Genomic DNA, 19,437 nt, shown 5'->3' with positions numbered 1-19,437 from the left:
GGGTAGTCCCTCTGGGAGGAGGGGCCAGGGGAGGTTAGACACCTGAGGCCGTGTGGAAAGAGCCCTGACTTGGAGCCAGAAGAGCTAGCCCACCACTCTCAGCTGTCTTTGCAGACCGTGCCACCCCGGCCTCAGAGTGTCCACTGGAAAATGGGATGACAGCCCCCTCTGGCAGGGCAGCTGTGGGCCCTCCGTTCAGTGCCCGCTGACCCTGAGTCCAGGGAGGGTCCCAGCCAAAGGAAGCCGGTCACCCCTGGAGGGCGGCTGGGCTGAGGCAGGCACCAACCACCCGAGCCCTGGTCCTGGGGCCCCAGGGCTACAGCGACAGGTGGCTGTGGGACGAGGGAGGGCCCAGGGAAGCCCAGGGTCAGAGTAGAGGCTGGAAGTCTCGGGCCTGTGTGGCTCAGTCCCATGCCCCAGGGTTAGCGCAGGGCAGGCGGCCCGGCAGCTCCGCGAGGTGGCCTCTGTCTCGATCTTGGGCTGAGGCCTCAGAACGGTCATTCCCTGTAAAGTGGGGGTACACGTGCCCCCATGCCACACTTATGCCCAGGCCAGTGGTTCAGCGGGGCACCCCCAAGAATAGACATGGTCTTATTCACCCTGCGTGCCCCATCTCGCCCACAGTCTCCTTCGGCATGCCCCCTGTAAATGTCTGTTGGCTGAATGAACCACCGATCAGTGGGGTCACCCCTGCCTGAGGTGTCCCGGCTTTGGAAGGAGGGGGCCGTCTTGGCAGCTCTCTGCGCCGTGGAAGCGGTGTACCCCACCTCAGTCCCCTTTGGAGGAGCTGAGCTGGGCTGGAGTTGGGAGCTGGGGACCAGGGTGCATTACGCCCAGCGCCCCTGGCTAGCGGTGCTGCCTCGAGCCTGTTGTGAGGCTTTCTGGGAGTCAGGGGGCAGCAGAGGCCCGGTCTTGGTGCGTGCAGGAGGGAGGCGGGCGGCCGGCCAGCCCCTTACAGCCAGGTCACCGACAGGGTGGAGGGAAGACATCCCCTCCCGGGGGAGAACCGGAATTCTAGGCGGGGGCGGCTTCTGCCCTCTGCCGCAGTCCCAGGCTGCTCACCCTTGCCAGCAGGCTCGATGGTCACCTTCTCGCTGCCGTTGCCCCGGCCGGCAGAGGTGACAGCAGCCACCCACAGCAGGTATTGCTGTCCTCGGTTTAGGTGGGCGATCCGGTAGAAGAGCTGCTCCGGACTCGTCTCATACTCGCTGGGAGCCTGCGGGGCAGAGGGCAGAGGCGAACGCATGCTGAGACGCAAGTCCCCTGGGCCTCCACCTCCGCCTCCAGCCTTGCTGGGGGCCCTGGGCTCAGAGGAGGTGACGGCGGGGTTGGGGCCGGGGGGGCAGAGTCCTGCCTAGTCCGCCCGTTCTGGCTTTGGAGGCACAGTGAACAGAGTTTGCCCTGGACTTGGCACGGGGCTCGGCCCTGGGAGCTGACGGGCCTGCTCTGGTGTGTTGCTGGGTCAGCCTCAGTTTACCTCTTGGACTGATCTAGGCGCTGGCCACTGTGGCTCCAGGCCAGGAAAGGTGAGTGTTCTGAGTGAGAGATGGAGGAGAAGGGAGAAGCGGGGAGGGAGGGTCTCAGGAAAGCCCTGAGTAATGGGAGTCTCTGGGAAGAAGCTAAATTACTACATTTGCCTTATTAGGGCTGTAGACAGGCTCCCCCAGCCTGTCCCCACTCAGAGTCACCTCCCAGCCCTGCTGTCTAATGACTGCTCCTTCATTCCTCCCCCCTCCCCCCCACCTCTGGGGGAGGAAGGGGTGGGAGAGGGAACTAAGAAACCTTCAGGGGGCAGTACTTTATTAATGATGATTAGTGGTATAGATCACCATATATATATTTGTAGCTTATATAAATCTATAAATTTTTTTTAACCAAATGACAGTTTTGACAAGTTGCCAACAAAACAATATTGGATCCCAGTGGTTTTACCAGTTGCTTTGATGAAAAGATTACGTTGTCTTGGAAACCAGAGGCTCAGATATTGAAATGAATTTGAGAAGGAGCTTTTGATAAGCGCTAGTTTGCAGACCTCCTGTCAGCCCCTTCCCTGGTGCAGGCGGGATGGGGCTGACTTTCATTTTATTTTATTTTTTGGTCAGCTGTGGGGAAGGGAAAGCAGGACAGCACCAGGGCCTCTTTGACATCAGGGAGGAAGTCTAGGGAGGGGGAGCAGCCCCGGAACAGATGGGGGGCCCCCAAGGCCAGAGGGAGCTAATAATTAGTTATCTCTGCAGTCACGGGATCCTGCACACACATGCCACCACATGCCTACATGCACACGCTCACACGCACACGGACATGTAGACACATTCACGCACGTGCTGAGGGACAGACCTCCAGACAGATATGGGGTCACAGAAGGACATTCTCTGTCCGCCATGGGAGGGCTGAGGGGCCCAGTGACTTATAATAGGAGAAAACATCCTTTTTGGCCCCAGACTGTGTGCAGGGAGATGCTCGGGAGAAGGTACAGGCATCCTCACAACACACACAGAGCTCCCTGGCAAACTCCTCCTCCTGCCTCCCCTGTGGAGATCTGGCCTTGAATCCAGGAGGTCCCTGAAAGCCACCCTGAGCCCTAGTAGTTGGGAAGTCCTCTCAGGCTGCAGCACTGGGGGACCGTGTGGGCATCTGCAGGTCATATCTGAGCACGAGGCAGGGCAGGGCAGTGGCTTTGATACCTGCTTGCCTCACTTGCTATATGATCCACAGTGTCTCCCATGGTTTCTGGGGCCTCAGTTTTCTCTCCTGCACACTGAGAAAGCAATACAGCTCGGCCTACCCTGTGTGGTTACAGTGAGGCACATATGAGGCAAGGGGTGTGCAAGTCTTTCGTAAAAGGGGAAATGGTCTTCTCCTGGCACATTTTTCTGTGAGGGTGGAGGTGTGTGTGTGTATGCATGTGTAGAGAAAAGTTGAGTGTACTTGCTTGTGTGTGTCAGTGTGTACCTGAATGTACATTTGTGTCTACACAGGGCAGGAATGCTTTGGCTTCCCCCTGAAGGCATTAGCATATTACCCAGATCCTGGGTGCCTTCTTTTAACCTGGGTTCCCCAAGAATGTCCTGAAATCACTTTCAGAAATACACAACTCTACTCCCAAATAAAGTCCCAGTGAATCAAAGGTTAAAAAAAGGTAAAACTATGAAAGAAGAAACTATAGGTTAAAATTTATCTGTCCTAATAACAAAAATAAAGGCAAAAATCAAAAATGATTTATAAATTTAAATTATACAAAAAGAAAACCTATGGTATAATAAAAACTAGAATCAAAGGCAAGCAAATACTTGAAACAGATATGATCAAAAATGGTTATTATCCTTAATATGTAAAGAGCACTTACAAATCAATAAGAAGAAAACCACAATACACCCAAATAAAAAATGGACAAAGGACATGAATTGACAATTACCCAAAGATGAAAAAAACTGCCAGAAAACACATAGCACTAATCAACCTAACTAGTAATCCAAGAAATATAACTTAAAACAAGACCTCTTTTTTAAAAATTCCCAACTGTCAAAAAAAGAAAAATATATAACACCTTGGATTAGTATGGGCACAAGGAAGAAGTATATACTACTTATAATGCTGTATAAGAAGTATAAATTGGTGCAAAATTTCTGAAGAGTAATTTGCAAACATGTATGCAAACCTTAAGAATATTCATACTCTTTGTGACCCAGGAATTCCTATAGAAATTTAACCTAAGAAAAAAATAAAACGTGTACATAAAAACTTTTATGAAGAACTCTCAATGAAACATTATAATGGTGAAAAATTAAAAACATTAAATATAGAATAATTGGGGGACTGGCTAAATAGATTATGTACATACAGATAATATTTTAAAAGAATACTTGATGTCATGGGAATTCCCTGGTGGTAAAGTGGTTAGGATCTGCATTCTCACTGCCAAGGGCCTGGGTTCAATCCCTGGTTGGGGAACTAAAATCCCACAAAAAAGAATATTCGATGGTGTGGGAAAGTCCCTTCATATGTTACATGAAAAATGCAGATTATATCAATTGTGTAAAATTTTATTTTAATTTTGTAAAAAAACCAAAACAAAACCATGGTATATGTACAGATCAAAGACTGGAAGATTATACACCAAAATGTTGCCAATGTTTATCTTTAGGGAATGAGAGTACAAGTAATTTTTACTTTCCTCTCTATATTTTATATATTTACAGAATTTTCTACAATAAAATTGTATTATTTTGATAATCAGAGAAAAACAACAAGTGTATTAAATTGTTTGGTAAAATTTCTAACAGGACTCAATGCAGCTGTGGCCAGCCCTAGGGTGTAATTCCTGGGATCCTGCACCATATGTAGTTTCCCTCATCTATTCTGAGGATTCCACACACACAAGTTCATACACTCCAGTATGTACACACACAGACTCACGTGCATTTGCCTCTCACCCCACACTCACTCCCACAGTCTTGCACCATCACACGTCCACGAGTGTGCCCTCACTCCTGGAGCTCTTTCATAAATGAATTTGTGATGCAGTTGTTTGGAATCTGGAATATATTTCTGCAAAGCAATCATATTACACAATCACACGTGGTGGTTAGGTCCCCTGGTCCCTCGTTCAGCCCAGTCCCTGCCTTGCAACATGGCTGAACTGCAGTTCTCATCACACTAGCACACCTGCCCCACCCACCATGTGACAATGTCTGATGGGAAATCTCCCCAGGGGAGAGGAGGTTCCTCCATGCTCGGGGCATGAAGAGGAAGGAGGGAGGGTCCCCAGGTCTCCAGCAGCAGGAGGAGGGCATGGGGACCAGGCACTCTGCTCCGGAGCCTGGGACATGTGTCCCCAGCCAGTTGACTGGGCATCCTGGAGCCTGAGTTAATGAGGAGGCTGCATTTCCAGATACAAATCCCTTTGAAAGACTTCATTATCAGAGGAAGTAATGACCATACAAACCCAAGCTGGAGAATGAGTTCCCACCCTCTCATCAACTTATGAAGGGAAACTTGCCCAACGTCTAAGGCTTTACAATTGCCAGGTTGCTAGTAATTCATTCATCAAACACGTATTCTGTGACGATGATGTTCCAGGCACCATGTTCCACAGCTGGGGACCCAAAGATGAATAGATAGATGCTGCCCTTGTCCTCACAGGGCCCCTCAGACCAGTACGGGAGACAGGTGAGTGAGCAGCTAACTGTCAGCGAATGCGTTCAGCGTGTGCTAGAGGATGAGGAACACGCCATGGGCGGTAGGATCAGCGGGGGCAGAGGGCTGGGGGGTGAAAAGCAGAGCGGCTGTCCAGACGGTGACAAGCCGAGTGTAACAAGAGCCTAGGACGTGTGTGGGGGGGAGGGGCAGGAGGAGGGGGCAAAAGGGGCAGAAGACGTGGCTGAAGATGTTGATTGGAAAATTGGTGCAACCCCCCAACAATGGCAGGGTGTTCTCAACCTAACACCTGCAGACCCCGTGATCCAGCAGTTCCTCTCATAGGCCCAACAGGAACGCATACACAAGAGCACCAAGAGACACGGACAAGAGTTTTCACAGCAGCACCATCTGTAATAGCTCCAAACGGAAAACTACCCAAATGCCTATCAACGGATAACACAATGGATAAATAAATTGTGATACACACACGTAATTGAAAACTATACAGAAGTGACAGTGAGTGATCTCTAACCACACAGAACAATATGGATGAAATTCACAAACTCAAAATAATGTTGGGTCAAAGAAGCTAGGCAAATGGTGTGTGTGTGTGTGTGTGTGTGTGTGTGTGTGCGTGTGTGTGTGTGTGTGTGTGTGTGTGCGTGTGTGTGTGTGTGTGTAATATAAAGTACAAAAAGAGGCAATGCTACTCTGAAGTCAGGATGGTGGTTACGCCTGCAGGGGGAGGGTGGTGACCTTCTGGGGTGTTGTCCTGTTCCCTGCTCTGGGAATCCCCCCTTCTGCATACTTGGATGTGTGAAAATTCATGGAGTTGTATAGTCATCATATATGTACTTTTCTGCATGTGATGTAGTGGCTGTGAGGATGGAGAGGAGGGGACGGAGTCATTGCAAAGACATTTCTGGGCTTCCCCTCTGGTAATAGAACTCTGGCCTAACTGGTGAGGCGCGGGGCCACCTAGGGCTCAGAGGTAATTCAGAAAGACCACAGGAAAGCAGAGAACAGAGGATGAGATGATGACACAGTTACCGAGCAATTTCAGGGTAGCTTTCCGGGCTGCCGGAAGCTCATCTGCAGGTGCTGGGGCTGCTGTCACATCACAAGTTGCTGATGGAGGGAGAAGCTGGCTTCCTGCTGCTCCCTGCTCTCCCCGGTCCTGAGCACATCCCTTGATAGTACTCACGCCTCCCCAGGGAGCACCCCTCTGCTTTTCCCACTAGACTGGAAGCGCCCCAAGGGCAGGTGTCTTTGCACCTGCTCTTGTAACTATAAGAGGTGTGCAGAGCAGTCACCCAGCAGAACTCTGGTTGAGTGGCTGGAGATAAGGAAAGAGGCAGAGGGAAGGATGCCTATTATGGGATACGGATGCATATCCCACGGCACCTGCCCTCATCCTCTCCTCCCCCTTAGCAGCCCTCAGTAGAGGGCAGGGGTTAGCCCCCCGCACTGTGCCACAGCCTGGGGGCTGCCCACTTTGCTCCCAGGTTTAGGCAGATAGAGCTATCTCTCAGTCCTCTCCCCTAGGCTAGGCCCAGACCCTGGCCCAGAGAGAGATGCCCTTGCCTTCTCCCATCTGTCCCCACCTTCTCCTCTCTCTTCAACTGGCGCCATGCTGAGGGGGGCCACTCAGGGTAGAGCTCCAGCAGCCCTCCAAGCCAGGACTGATCATACTGAAAAGTTGATTCATTTCCAAAGGCCGTGGGCCAGCGAGTCCCCAGTCCAGAGCTCTGGGATCTGCTAGGAGCTTCCTTGGTCAGCCAGACCAGAAGAGCCGAGGCCCTGTCCTCCCACCTGCTTGAACGTGACCCCTGACTCAAAGGAGCTTCCAGGGCTTGTGATAATCTTGCAGCCCCTGGAACAGAGGACTGACCCAAGATGGACTGGAGTAAGGCTTTAGCCACTCTTGGGTGACCAGTGCCCATACTTATGCATGAATCCAAGAAGCAGCACAGATATAAGCAGCCCCAGGGTTTGGCTCAGAAGCCAGCTGATCTACAGGTACTTTCTCTTTCTCCTGTCCTGCTCATCATTTGGCCCTGGGCCCACTTACCGGCTGGCCAGACCCGGGGCTGAAGCAGAAGATGGTGTACTTGCGGATCACCCCGTTGGGCTTGGTTGGGGGGAGCCATGACACAACCACACTGCTAGCGGATGAAGGGACAGCTTTGATGCCAGCGGGGGGACCTGGAACTGAGCAGGGGAAGGTCGGGTCAGTTTAGAGAAAGGAGGAGCAAAGCCTTTGGGAAAGAATGACAGGGTGGGGAGAGTGAGGCAGATCAATCTGGGAGCGCTTCCTGAAGGAGGCATCTCTGAGCTGTGGTTTAAAGGAGGAGGTTCTAGCATGGCAAACAGGTGGTGATTATTAGGGGCTTGTAACAAAGTCTCTGAGATGGAAGCACTGGGAGTGGCCAGTTTCAGAACTGTTTGGCCAGAACCAAGGACTTAAGAAACATGAGAAAGAAACAGAACCCATAAGGAATTCATCTTGATCCCAATGACCCTACTAATGAAGCTTGTACTTAGGCCAAACAAATATACAGGTCAATTTGCTTTTTGCCCTGTGAGCTCCTTGAGGCTGGGGACTCTAGAGACTCACAGAGCAGGCCTCCTCCCGAGGGTCAAGGGTCAGTGGTCAGCCAGTGGGTGACTGTGTTTCCTGTCATGTGCTCAGGGCACTGCCCTTGGGGGTCTGGCTAGGCCCTTTCTCTTTTCGGGAGGGAAAGTCTACTTTAGAATTGGCTGAGAAATCCATCCTAAGTGGATCCAATCTGTATGGATTCTGACCTCCCCTTGCTCCCATGTCTGAGCCTGCCTGGCCTGGCTGGGACCTCAGGGCTCTGCCTGGGAGACTGGAAGCATCCTGTTTGCAGCCCACAGTCTCCTTCTTCATCTTTCCCTTGTATTGTTGTGACTTGTCTTCCCTCCTGGGAGCTTTTATGCTCCTTTGAAGATTGTGATGGTATCCTATTCAACTTATTTTACCTTTCTGAGCCTCAGTTTCCCCATCTATAGGGACATAACAACCACATTAAAGGTCTGTAGTGAGAATTAGTGCTAATTAAAATAATTAGGCACGGTGCCTAACATACAGAAGACACTCAGTAGATTGTAACAACTAGTATTTTTGCATTCCCTCCCGTGACTCTCAGCTTTTAGCACCTACGTCAATTTTTTAAATCTAATAAGTGGTCAACAATTCTAGGTTAAATAAAATAATTAAAAACAGCAGCATCCTCCGTCCAGGGACCTGAATCCAGAAGCTCGCAGTCATCCTTAACTCGGTCCTTCCTCACTGCTATAGCCTTGCCATTTACCTCTGTTAGGGGTCTCTGCAGTTTCGGGATGCAAGGGGGTCTATGGATGGCCACTGGGGCAATTTGCAGTGTTCAAATCTTCTCTGTCGTTGCATACTTTTTTTTTCTTATCAGTTATTGAGAGAAATATGTTGAAATCTCCCACTACGATTATAGATTTATCTATTTATCCCAACACTACAGGTAGTGCTGTTGGTTTTTGTTTTATATATTTCAAGGTTATTAAGTTCATAAAAATTTAGAACTGCTTTATTTGCCTAGTAAATTAAGTCTTTTACCATAACAAAGTGTCCTTCTAAGAATGAGTTTTTGCCTTAAAGCATACTATGTCTGATATTAATATTCTGGTTTTCTCTTAGTTTTGCATGGTAGGTCTATCTTTTTCCATCTTTTCATGCTTAACTTTTCTACACCATTATGTTTTAGATGTCTCCTATAAACAGCACATATTTGGGTTTTGTTTCATTGCTAGCCAATCTGGCAATCTTTATCTTTTAATTGGAGAATTTAGTCAATTTATCTTTAATGCTATTACTGATATATTTGGGTTTAAATATCCCATCTTACTAAATACTTTCTATTTGTCCCACCTATTGTTTTCTCCTTTGTGCCTTCTTTTGGATTGAGTATTAAAAATACTCTATTTCCCCCTCTCTGTTAGTTTTACAGTCTTTAATTACTTTTAGATTACAATGTGAATCTTCGCCTTACCAAAGTCTAACATTATTAATTGGCACTTTTCTTCTCAGACAATGCAAGGACTTAGAACTTGCATTTACCTTCTCTCAATTTACATGCCACTGTTGTATATTTTAATTCTGTACATATTTTAGATCCCCCTTCAAGACGATGACATGATCACCATTTTACGCAATCAATATCGATTTTGATTTACCCATATGTTCACTGTTAATTGCTTTTCTTTCCTTCCTACATCACTGAGTTTCCACCTGGGATCATTTTCCTTCTAGTGAAAGAATACCCTTTAGTATTTCTTCCAGGGCAGGTAGGTTGATGATAAATTCTCTCAGTTTTTTTTTTTTTTTGTCTGAAAATGTCTGTATTTCATCTTGATCTTGAAAAATATTTTTGCTAGGTATAAAAATTACAGATTGATAACTATTTTTTCATACATACTTTAAATATACCATTGTATTGTTTTCTGGCTTCCATTGTTTCTGATAAGTTAGCTGACAATCTAATTTTTGCTCCTTTGAAGGTAAGTGGCCTTTTTATCCTCCAGTTGCTTTAAAGATTTTTCTCTTTGTTTTTTAGCAGCTCTATTATGATAAGCCTAGGTGTGGATTTCTTTAAGTTATTGCCTGTGAGGGTTGTAGAGCTTCGTGCATTTGGGCTTGATGTCTTTCACAGCCTTGAAAAGTTTTCAGACATTTTATCTTCTGCTCCATTCTCTTTCTCCTCTTCTTTGGGATATCTTCTCACATCTTCTATGTCCCTGATATTCAGAATGTGGTCCATGGATCAGCAGCAGTGTCACCTGGGAGCATGTTAGAAATGCAAAATCTCAGGTTCCACCCTAGATCTACTAAATCAGAATCTGAACTTTAACATGATCCCCAAGTGATTTGTATGCACAGTAAAGTTTGAAAATCACTGCTCTATATCTCTTATTTGCTCTTTTATTTTCCATTCTCTTATTTGCTCTTTTATTTTCCATTCATTTGTCTTTATAATATCAGAAGGTATTATCTTCTGACCTATCTTCCAGTTCACTATTTATCTCTTTAGCTGTGACTAATTTGTTGTTAAACCCATCTAGTGAGCTCTTAATTTCAGTTATTAATAGTTTTTTTTTAATTTTTTATGAGGAGTTAGGGGCTCTGGTTTAATTCTGTTCTGCTCTGTTGTCCCTCCAACACCTGTGTTTTATTAGGTATAGTTTGTTCTCTTGTATGCTTTTTTTTTTTTTTTTTTATGTTGGGGGTAGGAGTTTATTAATTTATTTTATTTATTTTTGCTGTGTTGCGTCTTCGTTTCTGTGCGAGGGCTTTCTCTAGTTGTGGCAAGCGGGGGCCACTCTTCATCACGGTGCGCGGGCCTCTCACCATCGCGGCCTCTCTTGTTGCAGAGCACAGGCTTCAGACGGGCAGGCTCAGTAGTTGTGGCTCACAGGCCTAGTTGCTCCGCGGCATGTGGGATCCTCCCACACCAGGGCTCAAACCCGTGTCCCCTGCATTAGCAGGCAGATTCTCAACCACTGTGCCACCAGGGAAGCCCTTCAGTTATTAATAGTTTTTATTTCTAGATTTTCCATTTGATAGCTTCCAATACTCTTAAAATTTCAAATTTCAATTGTTAAGAATAATTATTTTAAAGTTCATATTTGATAAAACCTATGTTTGGAACTCTTGTGGACCTGTTTCTTTTGTCTTTTTTTTTTTCTGCTGGCTTTTGTTCACATGGTCACCATTATTTTTTACTGTATGCCAGACACATTATTTGCAAAATTGCTTGTGGAAATAATTTGAGGTCTCAGGTGATGTAATCTTCCTAAAGAGAGAATTCATATTTGCTTCTGACAGGCACCTGCAATCTGGGGCACTAGCAACCTGAGGTCACCTCAATCTAATTTCTAGGACTGAGATGATTTGAGGCTGAGCTACTTTTGGTCCCCCCCTTTTTTTTTTTTTTTTTTGTGGTACGCAGGCCTCTCACTGCTGTGGCCTCTCCCGTTGTGGAGCACAGGCTCCGGACGCGCAGGCTCAGCGGCCATGGCTCACGGGCCCAGCCGCTCCGCGGCATGTGGGATCTTCCCGGACCGGGGCACGAACCCGTGTCCCCTGCATTGGCAGGTGGACTCTCAACCACTGCGCCACCGGGGAAGCCCTTTGTGGTCCACTTTTAATCTTAGAGTTCTAGCCTTCATGGTCTCAACTCAAAGTAGGCAGGGGTGGGGGGTGAAGGGGATGGGAGGAGGGTTCACCAGACAGACCCACACACCCTAGCACGCCCTGGCCTCCAATTAATGTCTTTCTAGTACTGCTTAGTTTCTCAGTCACTGCCTCCAGATTCAGCAAATGCCCCTGAGGGGAAGAGCTGTTCCAAATACCAGGCTCACCTCCTGGGCCTCCATTCTTCCTTGGATCCTGGCCCAGTAACTCTTTACTTTCCTGCCAGCTCTCTGATACCTTGAAGCAAGTATTAAAAAATATTTTATTCATATTTCCTAGTGTCCCAGCAGGGAGGAGAGTGGGTTTGAGTTACTGCGTCTACCATTCCTGGAAGTGGAACTCCTCTGATATGTTTTCCTAAACGTGTCCGTCCTCCTCCCTTCATCCTCACTGCTGCTGAACTAGCACACACCTTCCTCTTCTCTGTCTAGATGCCCACAGGTTCTAAGAGGCCTCTCTGACCCAAGTCCTTAATCCCCCATCCCCTTCCTGCAATCAATCCTCCATGCTTCTACAAGAGTTACCATCCTAACATGCGGCTCTGGTTCAAGCCTCTTCCTCAGTTAAAGACCTTTAAAGTGGTCTAAAATCCAACCCAACTTTGCACTCCGAGGCCATGTAGCTAGGTCTGGTATTCACAGGGGAGACAAGCGGTAGGCAAGAGGTTTTGTAGCTCATGAACTGAGTGCAGCCGAGCCAGCCTGAAACCAGGCTCAGACTGAGAGATCTGGACTTAAGAAATGAGCTTGAGTTGATATGTTTGCATTTTATCTTTTTATGTATCTTGGCTTTCTCTAAATTTTCTGGTAATTTTTTTCCTTTGGCAAAATGCAAATTCCTGAGGGGGAGTGGTAGTGGTGGGTACGGAGTCACAGAGTCTTCAGATTAGGGTATCTGTCCCATGGCACAGCTGGAATTGGAATGTGGGTCTGTCTGCTTTCCAAGTCAGCTGAGTAACCACTGTAATGACTACCACCTACAAATGGGAGAATCTGGTGGGGCTGGAGCAGCACGGCTGGGGCGGGCCTGGCTGTCCACCTACCCCTCTGCTGTCATTCCTTCCTATTCCTTGCAGAGTCTCACTCTTGCTTGGGCCACCCATGCTCCTCCACCCTTCAGAGAAAGCTGTCTCCGTCGCCTTCACCAGAGGATTTATCAGGATTAGAGTAAGTCAGCCGTGATAATTCCTTTCTCCTTTCAGTGACTAGCTTCACTAGAGGCATACTGCCCCACTGTGGCTGATGGGAAATGAGCATAAACCTGTTGAGGGGATTTCTGGGAAAGGTTTCTTTTACTCCCAAGAGAGGCCCATAGGAAGAGACTGCTTCTCTCATCCTGAACTCTGTCTTGTCTGGCGTGATGCCTGGAGCTGCAGCCATCTTGAGGCCATGGGAGGAACAGCTGACAGGCTGAGGATCGCAGAGCAGAAAGATGGGAACCACTGAGCTAACCAAGCCTGGAGCTGCCCTACTCAAGACTTCTTGTTATATATGATAATAAACATGCTTATTGCTAAAATCAACCAAAGGCTTCCTAACCGATACAAGCGGTGTGATGGAAAGTATAGAGGCCAGGGAGGCAAGAAAGCCTTGATCTGCCACCCACTGGCTTTGTGACCTTCAGCAAGTTGCCTTAGCTCTCTAGGGCTCCGTTTTCTCATCTCTAAAATGGAAAGAATACCTATGCTATAGGGCTATTGGAAGGTTAAATCATGCTTTTGATGGCGCGTCACACACATGTCAAGTTAGGACCACTGTTCTGGATGAGACCTCAGCTGACAGCAGGCCCCTTTCAGCTTAGGCTTCCCTCAAGGGCACCTGGGTCCATCAGAAGCAGTCATTTCGTTGCCAGCTCTTGGCAGGCATAAAGCAACTCCCATTTGCTAGCACTTGACATTTTAGAAAGGATTCTATAGCTATGTTGTTTCTTACAACGTCTAGATGAGGCGCTGTCCCCATTTTATCATGAGGAAACTGAGGGTCAGAAAGGTTAAGTGACTTGCCAATAAGTGGCAGGGCTGGGGCGCGCACGGCTGCTGTGTTTGCCAGTGTCCCTTCCACTCGGGGAAGCTGCTGCCTTAGGACCTGGCCCCTGCCTGTGCGTGTCCCTGTGCGTGGCTCCGTAGGCAACTCAAGGGTAGGGGGTCGACAGCTCCTTGTAGGGAGGGATGGTGCTCTTAGACCTTTGGATACCCTTGTGGGGTCTTGCCTTGGTCAGTTAAACATGTGTAGGTGCTTACATCTCACGCCTTGCATCAGAATAGGACACAAAAAGTCTGGGGGTCTGGGTGGTTAATTTCTAGAGGCCAAGAAGGTGCCAGTGTGTGTGTGTGTGTGTGTGTGTGTGTGTGTGTGTGTGTCCTTGAGGCCCTGAAAGGGGCCAGGCACTGAGCACCATCTCCGTTCAGTCTCCACACAAGAGCAGGTGGCTCTGCCTGGAGCTGTCCCAGGAAACCTCGATGGGGGGATTAATGACAGGAAAAGTAGGGCGGGCAGGTTGGTAAATATTTAATTGCTCAGAGCTTAAGTGGGGGAGGGGACTGGTCTGATGGAAAGGGAGGGGCTTAGGGAGAGTAAGGAGCATTAATCTGAGCTGGTCCGGTCACCAAGTCACCAAGCGCGGGGCTGCACTGGGAACATCTCCATCATCACATTAGAGCCGCTCTCCTTGTAACTCCTCTCACCCCTCCAGCTCCTTCTGCTAAAGTGTCTGGGTAGGGCCTAGACTGTGGGTCTCTGTATCCTTTGAAAAACCCGAGGCTGCGTGGGAAGAAAGCCATGATGGCAACACTGGCTACCGTTTATTAAGCGGCCAGGGTGCGCAAGGCACTTAACACCAACCGACTCTTCTGCCGATATAGCACCTGGCTCAGAAGGGTTAGAATCAACTCAGTGATGGGGTTCGGGGGCGGTGAGGAAGGGAGTGGAAGACGAGCTTGGAGCTGTGCATGGTCACACACAGCACCTCCTGGATCCGGCAAGGCCCCTGGAGGTGTGCGGCTCCAGCCCAGGCAGGAAGTCTGGCCCTTCTCCCAACCTGACCCCTCCTGGGCTGACTCAGCTCCCAGCCTCCGCCATGTGACTCCATCACTCTCCCCTTGAGGTTTGGCTCCTTATCTCTGTTTTCTTCCGGTTCCGCCCCCATGGAGAAGGGCTTTGAGATCACAGCTCCAAGTGGAAGCACGTCCCATTCCCTCCCTGAGAGCCCCCTGCACATCAGAGTCCAGGGCCTGGCCCATTCTGGGGCCTCTGTCGGGTGATCGCAGAGTCTCTAGCCTAGGATATGTGGGGTGATGCTCCCGTTTCCCCCAGTCCCAACCACCTGTACCCAGAGGACACCAGGCTGAACCCTGCAGGGGAGCAGATGCCATAAAGTATGCTCCTGGGGTGGGGGGGACAGGCTTTATCCGGCCTCTGACCCAGTGCGGCAGGGGGAGGGGGTACGGTGGCTCGTAAGGTTATGCTCGAGTCTCGGAGCACCTCACCACCACTTACAGTAAGCTGTGTTCTCCCAAAGCAGGGCGTCAGTGTCCTCAGAGTCACCCTTCAGCGAACCAAAGGGACAGGAGAAAGGACAGGGCTCTGCTCTCACCCTTCTCCTTGGGTGAGCAGTGGGGCGGCTCGAGGGCAGTGCTCAGCAGCAGGCCCTGGGAGCTGCCACGCGGTCCGAGGCCAGGCCGGGGCTGGAGGAGCGCACTCACCGTCCTCCTTGGTCTGGATGTAGAGCACACTGCTGCGCACGCCGTCCCCGGCCTGGGTGTAGGCCAGCACCTGCACGCTGTAGTTGGTGAACTTCTCCATGCCTCGCAGCTCCACCCTCTCCCGCGTGGTGGTGATGTTCTGCATCTCGCCCCACTCTGCCGGACATGAGCAGCCCTTGAGTGCGGTCCAGGCCGGCCAGGCCACGGTCCCCCAGCCGCCGCCCCTCCGCCAGGCTGGGCTCGGGGCCGGCCTGCTCCACTGGGCTCAGACCTTGACTCCGTGGTGGTGGCGACTAGGGGGACCCTCCACCTCAAGTTCATGGGTGCGGATTTGGGGCACTGCTCCTGGACCACATTTCTCCCCAGGTGGCCCAACCAGGGTGAGCGACAAATGCCAGCTGGGCCTTGGCCCCTAGTCAACCTTGCACCAAATTCAGCTTAATACTCTCCCCATAGGACAGTCCCATCTCTCTATCTCTCCAAGCCACATTCCCCTGTCCTCCACCCAAACCTCTCTCCGTGTGAGGGACCCCAGGAGTGGCTTGGACCTGGAGGGGAGCCTGGACCAGGCGGCCAGGCAGCAGCTGCTCCTCTTGGCTGCCCGGCCCCTCCTTGGGCTCTCTTGGGCAGTGGATCCACGGGGCATGACGGGCTGAGGGTGCCTCCCCTGCACCTGACCACTCCTGGACCAGCGCCCTGAACTCTTGAGAGGATAAGGGGTCAATCCCCGTTACCTTCTCCCCACCACTGAGGACACCGTCCCTGCAAAGAACCCGCACAGAGAACGTGGGCGAGGCCAGTGGAAGGGCCAAGCCTTCCTCGGGCTCAGCAAGGACCTGTTGTCCTGGCTGTGCCAAGGAACGTGCTGTAGACGCTGAAGAAGGGCTTAGGGAGAGGGTCCCATGGGATGGCCAGGGCCTTAGGAGGAGGAAAGAGACAGACTCCTGAGCTCACAGCCCTACCCCTGGTACAACCGGCTTTGCAGAAAACAGCCCCAGACACCGGCTTGTAGAAGACTAGTGCCGGCAAACCTACCCTGGAGCCTCTCAGGGACCTGGCACAGGCAAAGGCCCAGCAGAGGGCCCGGCCAGGGGTAGGCAGCAGTCGGCCAGATTCCAGAGGGTGAGGACGCCAGGCCCAGCCTGAGGGGACTCCAGGTCGGTGCAGGGGAACCTCAGAGGCCTGAGTGGTGGGACCTTCCTTTTTGGGAAGGTTAGAAACCAGGGTGGACCTGTCTAGGACTAGAGACAGAGAAAGACCCAGGAAGAGGGCGGCATGGCCATCAATCCACGTTGCCTCTGGAGACTAGAGAGGCTGATGCCTTCCTCACCTAAGGGCTGAGTGGGGAGCCACAGGCTTAGAAAAGTGGAAGCAAATTCTGGAAAATGAGGCCCCATCCCTGGCTTAGCACAGCTGTGTGAGGCCATCTCATCGTATAAGGCCTCGGGAAACCTTCAGGTCTCTGTGTTTTGGGAGGAGATGATGGAGGTGTGGCAGGGAGAGACAACTACTGTCAGCAGGGCTTCTGGGCAGAGCAGAATCCAGGTCGGGAAGGGGAGGGCCGCTGCCACGGAGGGATGACCATGAGCTGGAGTCCCAGGTCCTCCAGGAGGGAAGGGAGGAGCCAGGGGACACGTGGCAAAAGGCTGAGGATCTGGGGAGGCAAACTCATTTCCCTAGTGTGGGATGCTGGGCCTCTGGCTTGCAAGACTGCAGACTTCCTGGTCACTGCAAGGGCTGTTACACCAGTGGGCAGGGCCTTGGTGTGTCTGGGGCTACACAAACCTGTCTGGACTACTGCATCCCAGGGGAAGGCAGGCACCTGAAGTGTCGGGCCACTGTTTTGTTTTTTCTCCTTCTGCCATTCCTATCCCCCCAGCTCCGCTGTGCACCCTTCTCCAGGTCCTGGGCGGCTCATCTGCACAGACCACATGCCTCGCTGTCTGTCTGGCTGACGGGTGGCTCTCCCTGGGTTCTGGTGACCCTGCTTCCTCCTCTTGCTCCTTTAGTCCTAGGCGGTGACGGCTTCCTGCTTCTGCTAGTCCCAGGGGCCCTGTCCTCCCTCCAGACTCCTTGGGAAGCAGCGCCTTCATTAAAGTCTCCTCAATTGCCCTGTTTGAGCGCGCCACCTGTCCTGACTGACACGGCCACAAAGTCCCAATATCAACACATTCCATCAGAAAAGCAAATGTGCTTGTCTCACCCCTCAAATCCCTGCCCAACATACTGCTGTCCAGGAGCAGCTGGTGTCCGTCCCCACCAGGGAAATGACTATGTGTACCCCACCCACCCTGGTCCCGGCTCTGACCCCCGGATGACAGGTATGGAGGAGGGGGTGGACTTCCACTCGAAATCCCATGGAAGGTGCTCAGCTCTTAGTACGGATCTCCACCAACCCCGTGCCTCTCGCTCCACAAGCCGGCCACCACTCCCAGCAGACTCACCCCCATCAACGTAGAGTGACCAGAAGATGACCCGATAGCCTTTGAGGACGCCGTTGAGGGTGCTGCGTGGAGGTTCTGACCAGGAGATGACGGCCACGTCGGAAGTTATGGACAGGGCTCGGACGTTCTCGGGGGGCTGGCTGGGCACTGCAGGGGCGGGGGGAAGGTGAAAGGCCTGGTTAGGAAGGTACAGGACACATCCACGCGCAGGTGGGGCCCTGCTGCCCAGCCAGAGGAACTTTGGGTGACACAAGTGGGAGGCCCTCCTGATTCAACGAGTCGCAAGAGTTTTGGGCTGGTGACCAGGAAGTCAACCCAAGTCTCCTTTCCTGGAGATTTGGGTGAATAGAGATCCTTACAGCTTGGTTCCTGGGCTCTGGGTGGCACGTTCTTGGTTCTGGGTAAACGCTGGGGGAAGAAGGTGATGAACTCCAGGCATGAGCCCCTGGGGATTCACCAGTAGGCACCACAGCCCAGGGAGTCCACGTCCACTGAACGTAACGGAACCTGGAAGACCAAGCCAGTGCTGGAGGGATCTGTAACTGATGCTCTTATCTGATGGCTGCCAGCCCTCTATGTCACCTGAGCTCGGGGTCTGAACCAAGGCCCCGCTCTAGGGACCCTTGTGTCCTCATACCAAGCTGAAGGGAAGGAAAAGAAGAGGATTTGAAGCAACCCTGGGGCAAGGGGAGAAGAGGTTCCGCAGACACCTTTAGGACCTCTAGGATCATTACATTTTTGTCCCTTGTCCCTGCCTCTGAAGACACCAAAATGCCTTGGGTGATGGAAAACACTCTCTAAGACCAACTTGGGTGGTCTGCCCTGCCATTAACCCTCTCCATCTGAGATCTACCTTTGAGTTTAACCTAAGTCCCACCCCCTGCAGGCGGCCCTGCTGCACGATGATGATGAGAGACAGTGGTGACACCAGGCCGCAAAGAGCCACGTCGGCGAGTGACAACTTTGGTGGTACTTCCACTGGCTTCTGAGGAGCTGGGGGCAAAGGGAAAGGCCACGTCTGCTTTGCTCTGAGTGGGAGAAAGCAGGCACAGGCTGGATGGAAGGTAATTAGATCCCGTTGCCCCACAAGAGGCAACTCTAATTTTTATGAGCATTTAAATGATAATACATCACCCTAACGATCCTCTTTGAGAATGATTATTGTTTCATATTACTTAGGTGTAAAAATATAAGCACCATGTAATTAGGGACCCAGTGTCATAAACTAATACAGATAGCCCGTTCGAACAAAATGAAGGTAATATAATTATGGAAGAGACACTATTGCTAAAGCCGGGGTCCTTGAATACCCCAGGAGGAGTGCTAATATTGCAAGGAAACGATCAGGATCTGACAGGCTAACGAGGCCCTTAATTAAGTATGAAAAACTGCTGAGCAAATGCTGCTGGAAACTTTCATCCCCTTCTCCTCCTTTGTTTGCAAAAGGACTCCACAGCCCGTGCTGATCTCTCCCTGTTGGTAATCCCAGCACCCAGCACCCAGCCCCCACTGCAGCCCCCCAAAGCAAGGGAGGTGGGGCTCTGATGGAGGCCAAAGGTGGGCCTGGCCTGGCTGTTTTCTGGGATGGCCCCAGTGGATGGAGTTTAGTGTTTGGTCAGGTGTGCTGGGTGGTCTTGGGGCAGCTGTTCCCCCTGGACACGACTTCCCTGAGCATCCTGCATCCACATCACTTGGTCTTGCATCCAGCCCTGCCCCCAAGCAACAGGGTAACAATAGGGTGAAGCAGAAAGAGGGCGAGATTCAGGGTCAGGCCTGGATTTTGACCTGGACTCTTCTTCATTAGACGGGCAATTCTGCGCAGGCTCTTAACCTCCGCGAGCCTTGGCTCCTTTTATGGGTAATGACCTGGCTGTTAACGCTGTGGTTCTCACAGGTGCTCCCTACAC

General features: G+C 50.9%; 1 protein-coding gene across 1 annotated transcript in view; it reads right to left on the bottom strand.

Moving 5' to 3' along the window:
* DSCAML1 (DS cell adhesion molecule like 1) overlaps nucleotides 1-19,437 on the bottom strand; it is a 342,988-nt gene that overhangs the window by 14,357 nt on the left and 309,194 nt on the right. The window contains exons 18-21 of the mRNA XM_027082210.1: nucleotides 17,531-17,677; nucleotides 15,087-15,242; nucleotides 7,211-7,350; nucleotides 1,063-1,216 (exon numbers count right to left, since the gene is read on the bottom strand). Of these exons, the coding sequence (XP_026938011.1) occupies nucleotides 1,063-1,216; nucleotides 7,211-7,350; nucleotides 15,087-15,242; nucleotides 17,531-17,677 (597 nt within the window). The remainder of the gene's footprint in view (nucleotides 1-1,062; nucleotides 1,217-7,210; nucleotides 7,351-15,086; nucleotides 15,243-17,530; nucleotides 17,678-19,437) is intronic.

Source organism: Aethalodelphis obliquidens, unplaced genomic scaffold, assembly GCF_003676395.1.
Source record: "Aethalodelphis obliquidens isolate GAN/ISIS:26980383/991018 unplaced genomic scaffold, ASM367639v1 scaffold46, whole genome shotgun sequence".
In the NCBI taxonomy this organism is placed as follows: domain Eukaryota; kingdom Metazoa; phylum Chordata; class Mammalia; order Artiodactyla; family Delphinidae; genus Aethalodelphis; species Aethalodelphis obliquidens.
The sequence above is the reverse complement of the archived record's forward strand: the minus strand, read 5'-3'. Positions and strand labels throughout refer to the sequence as shown.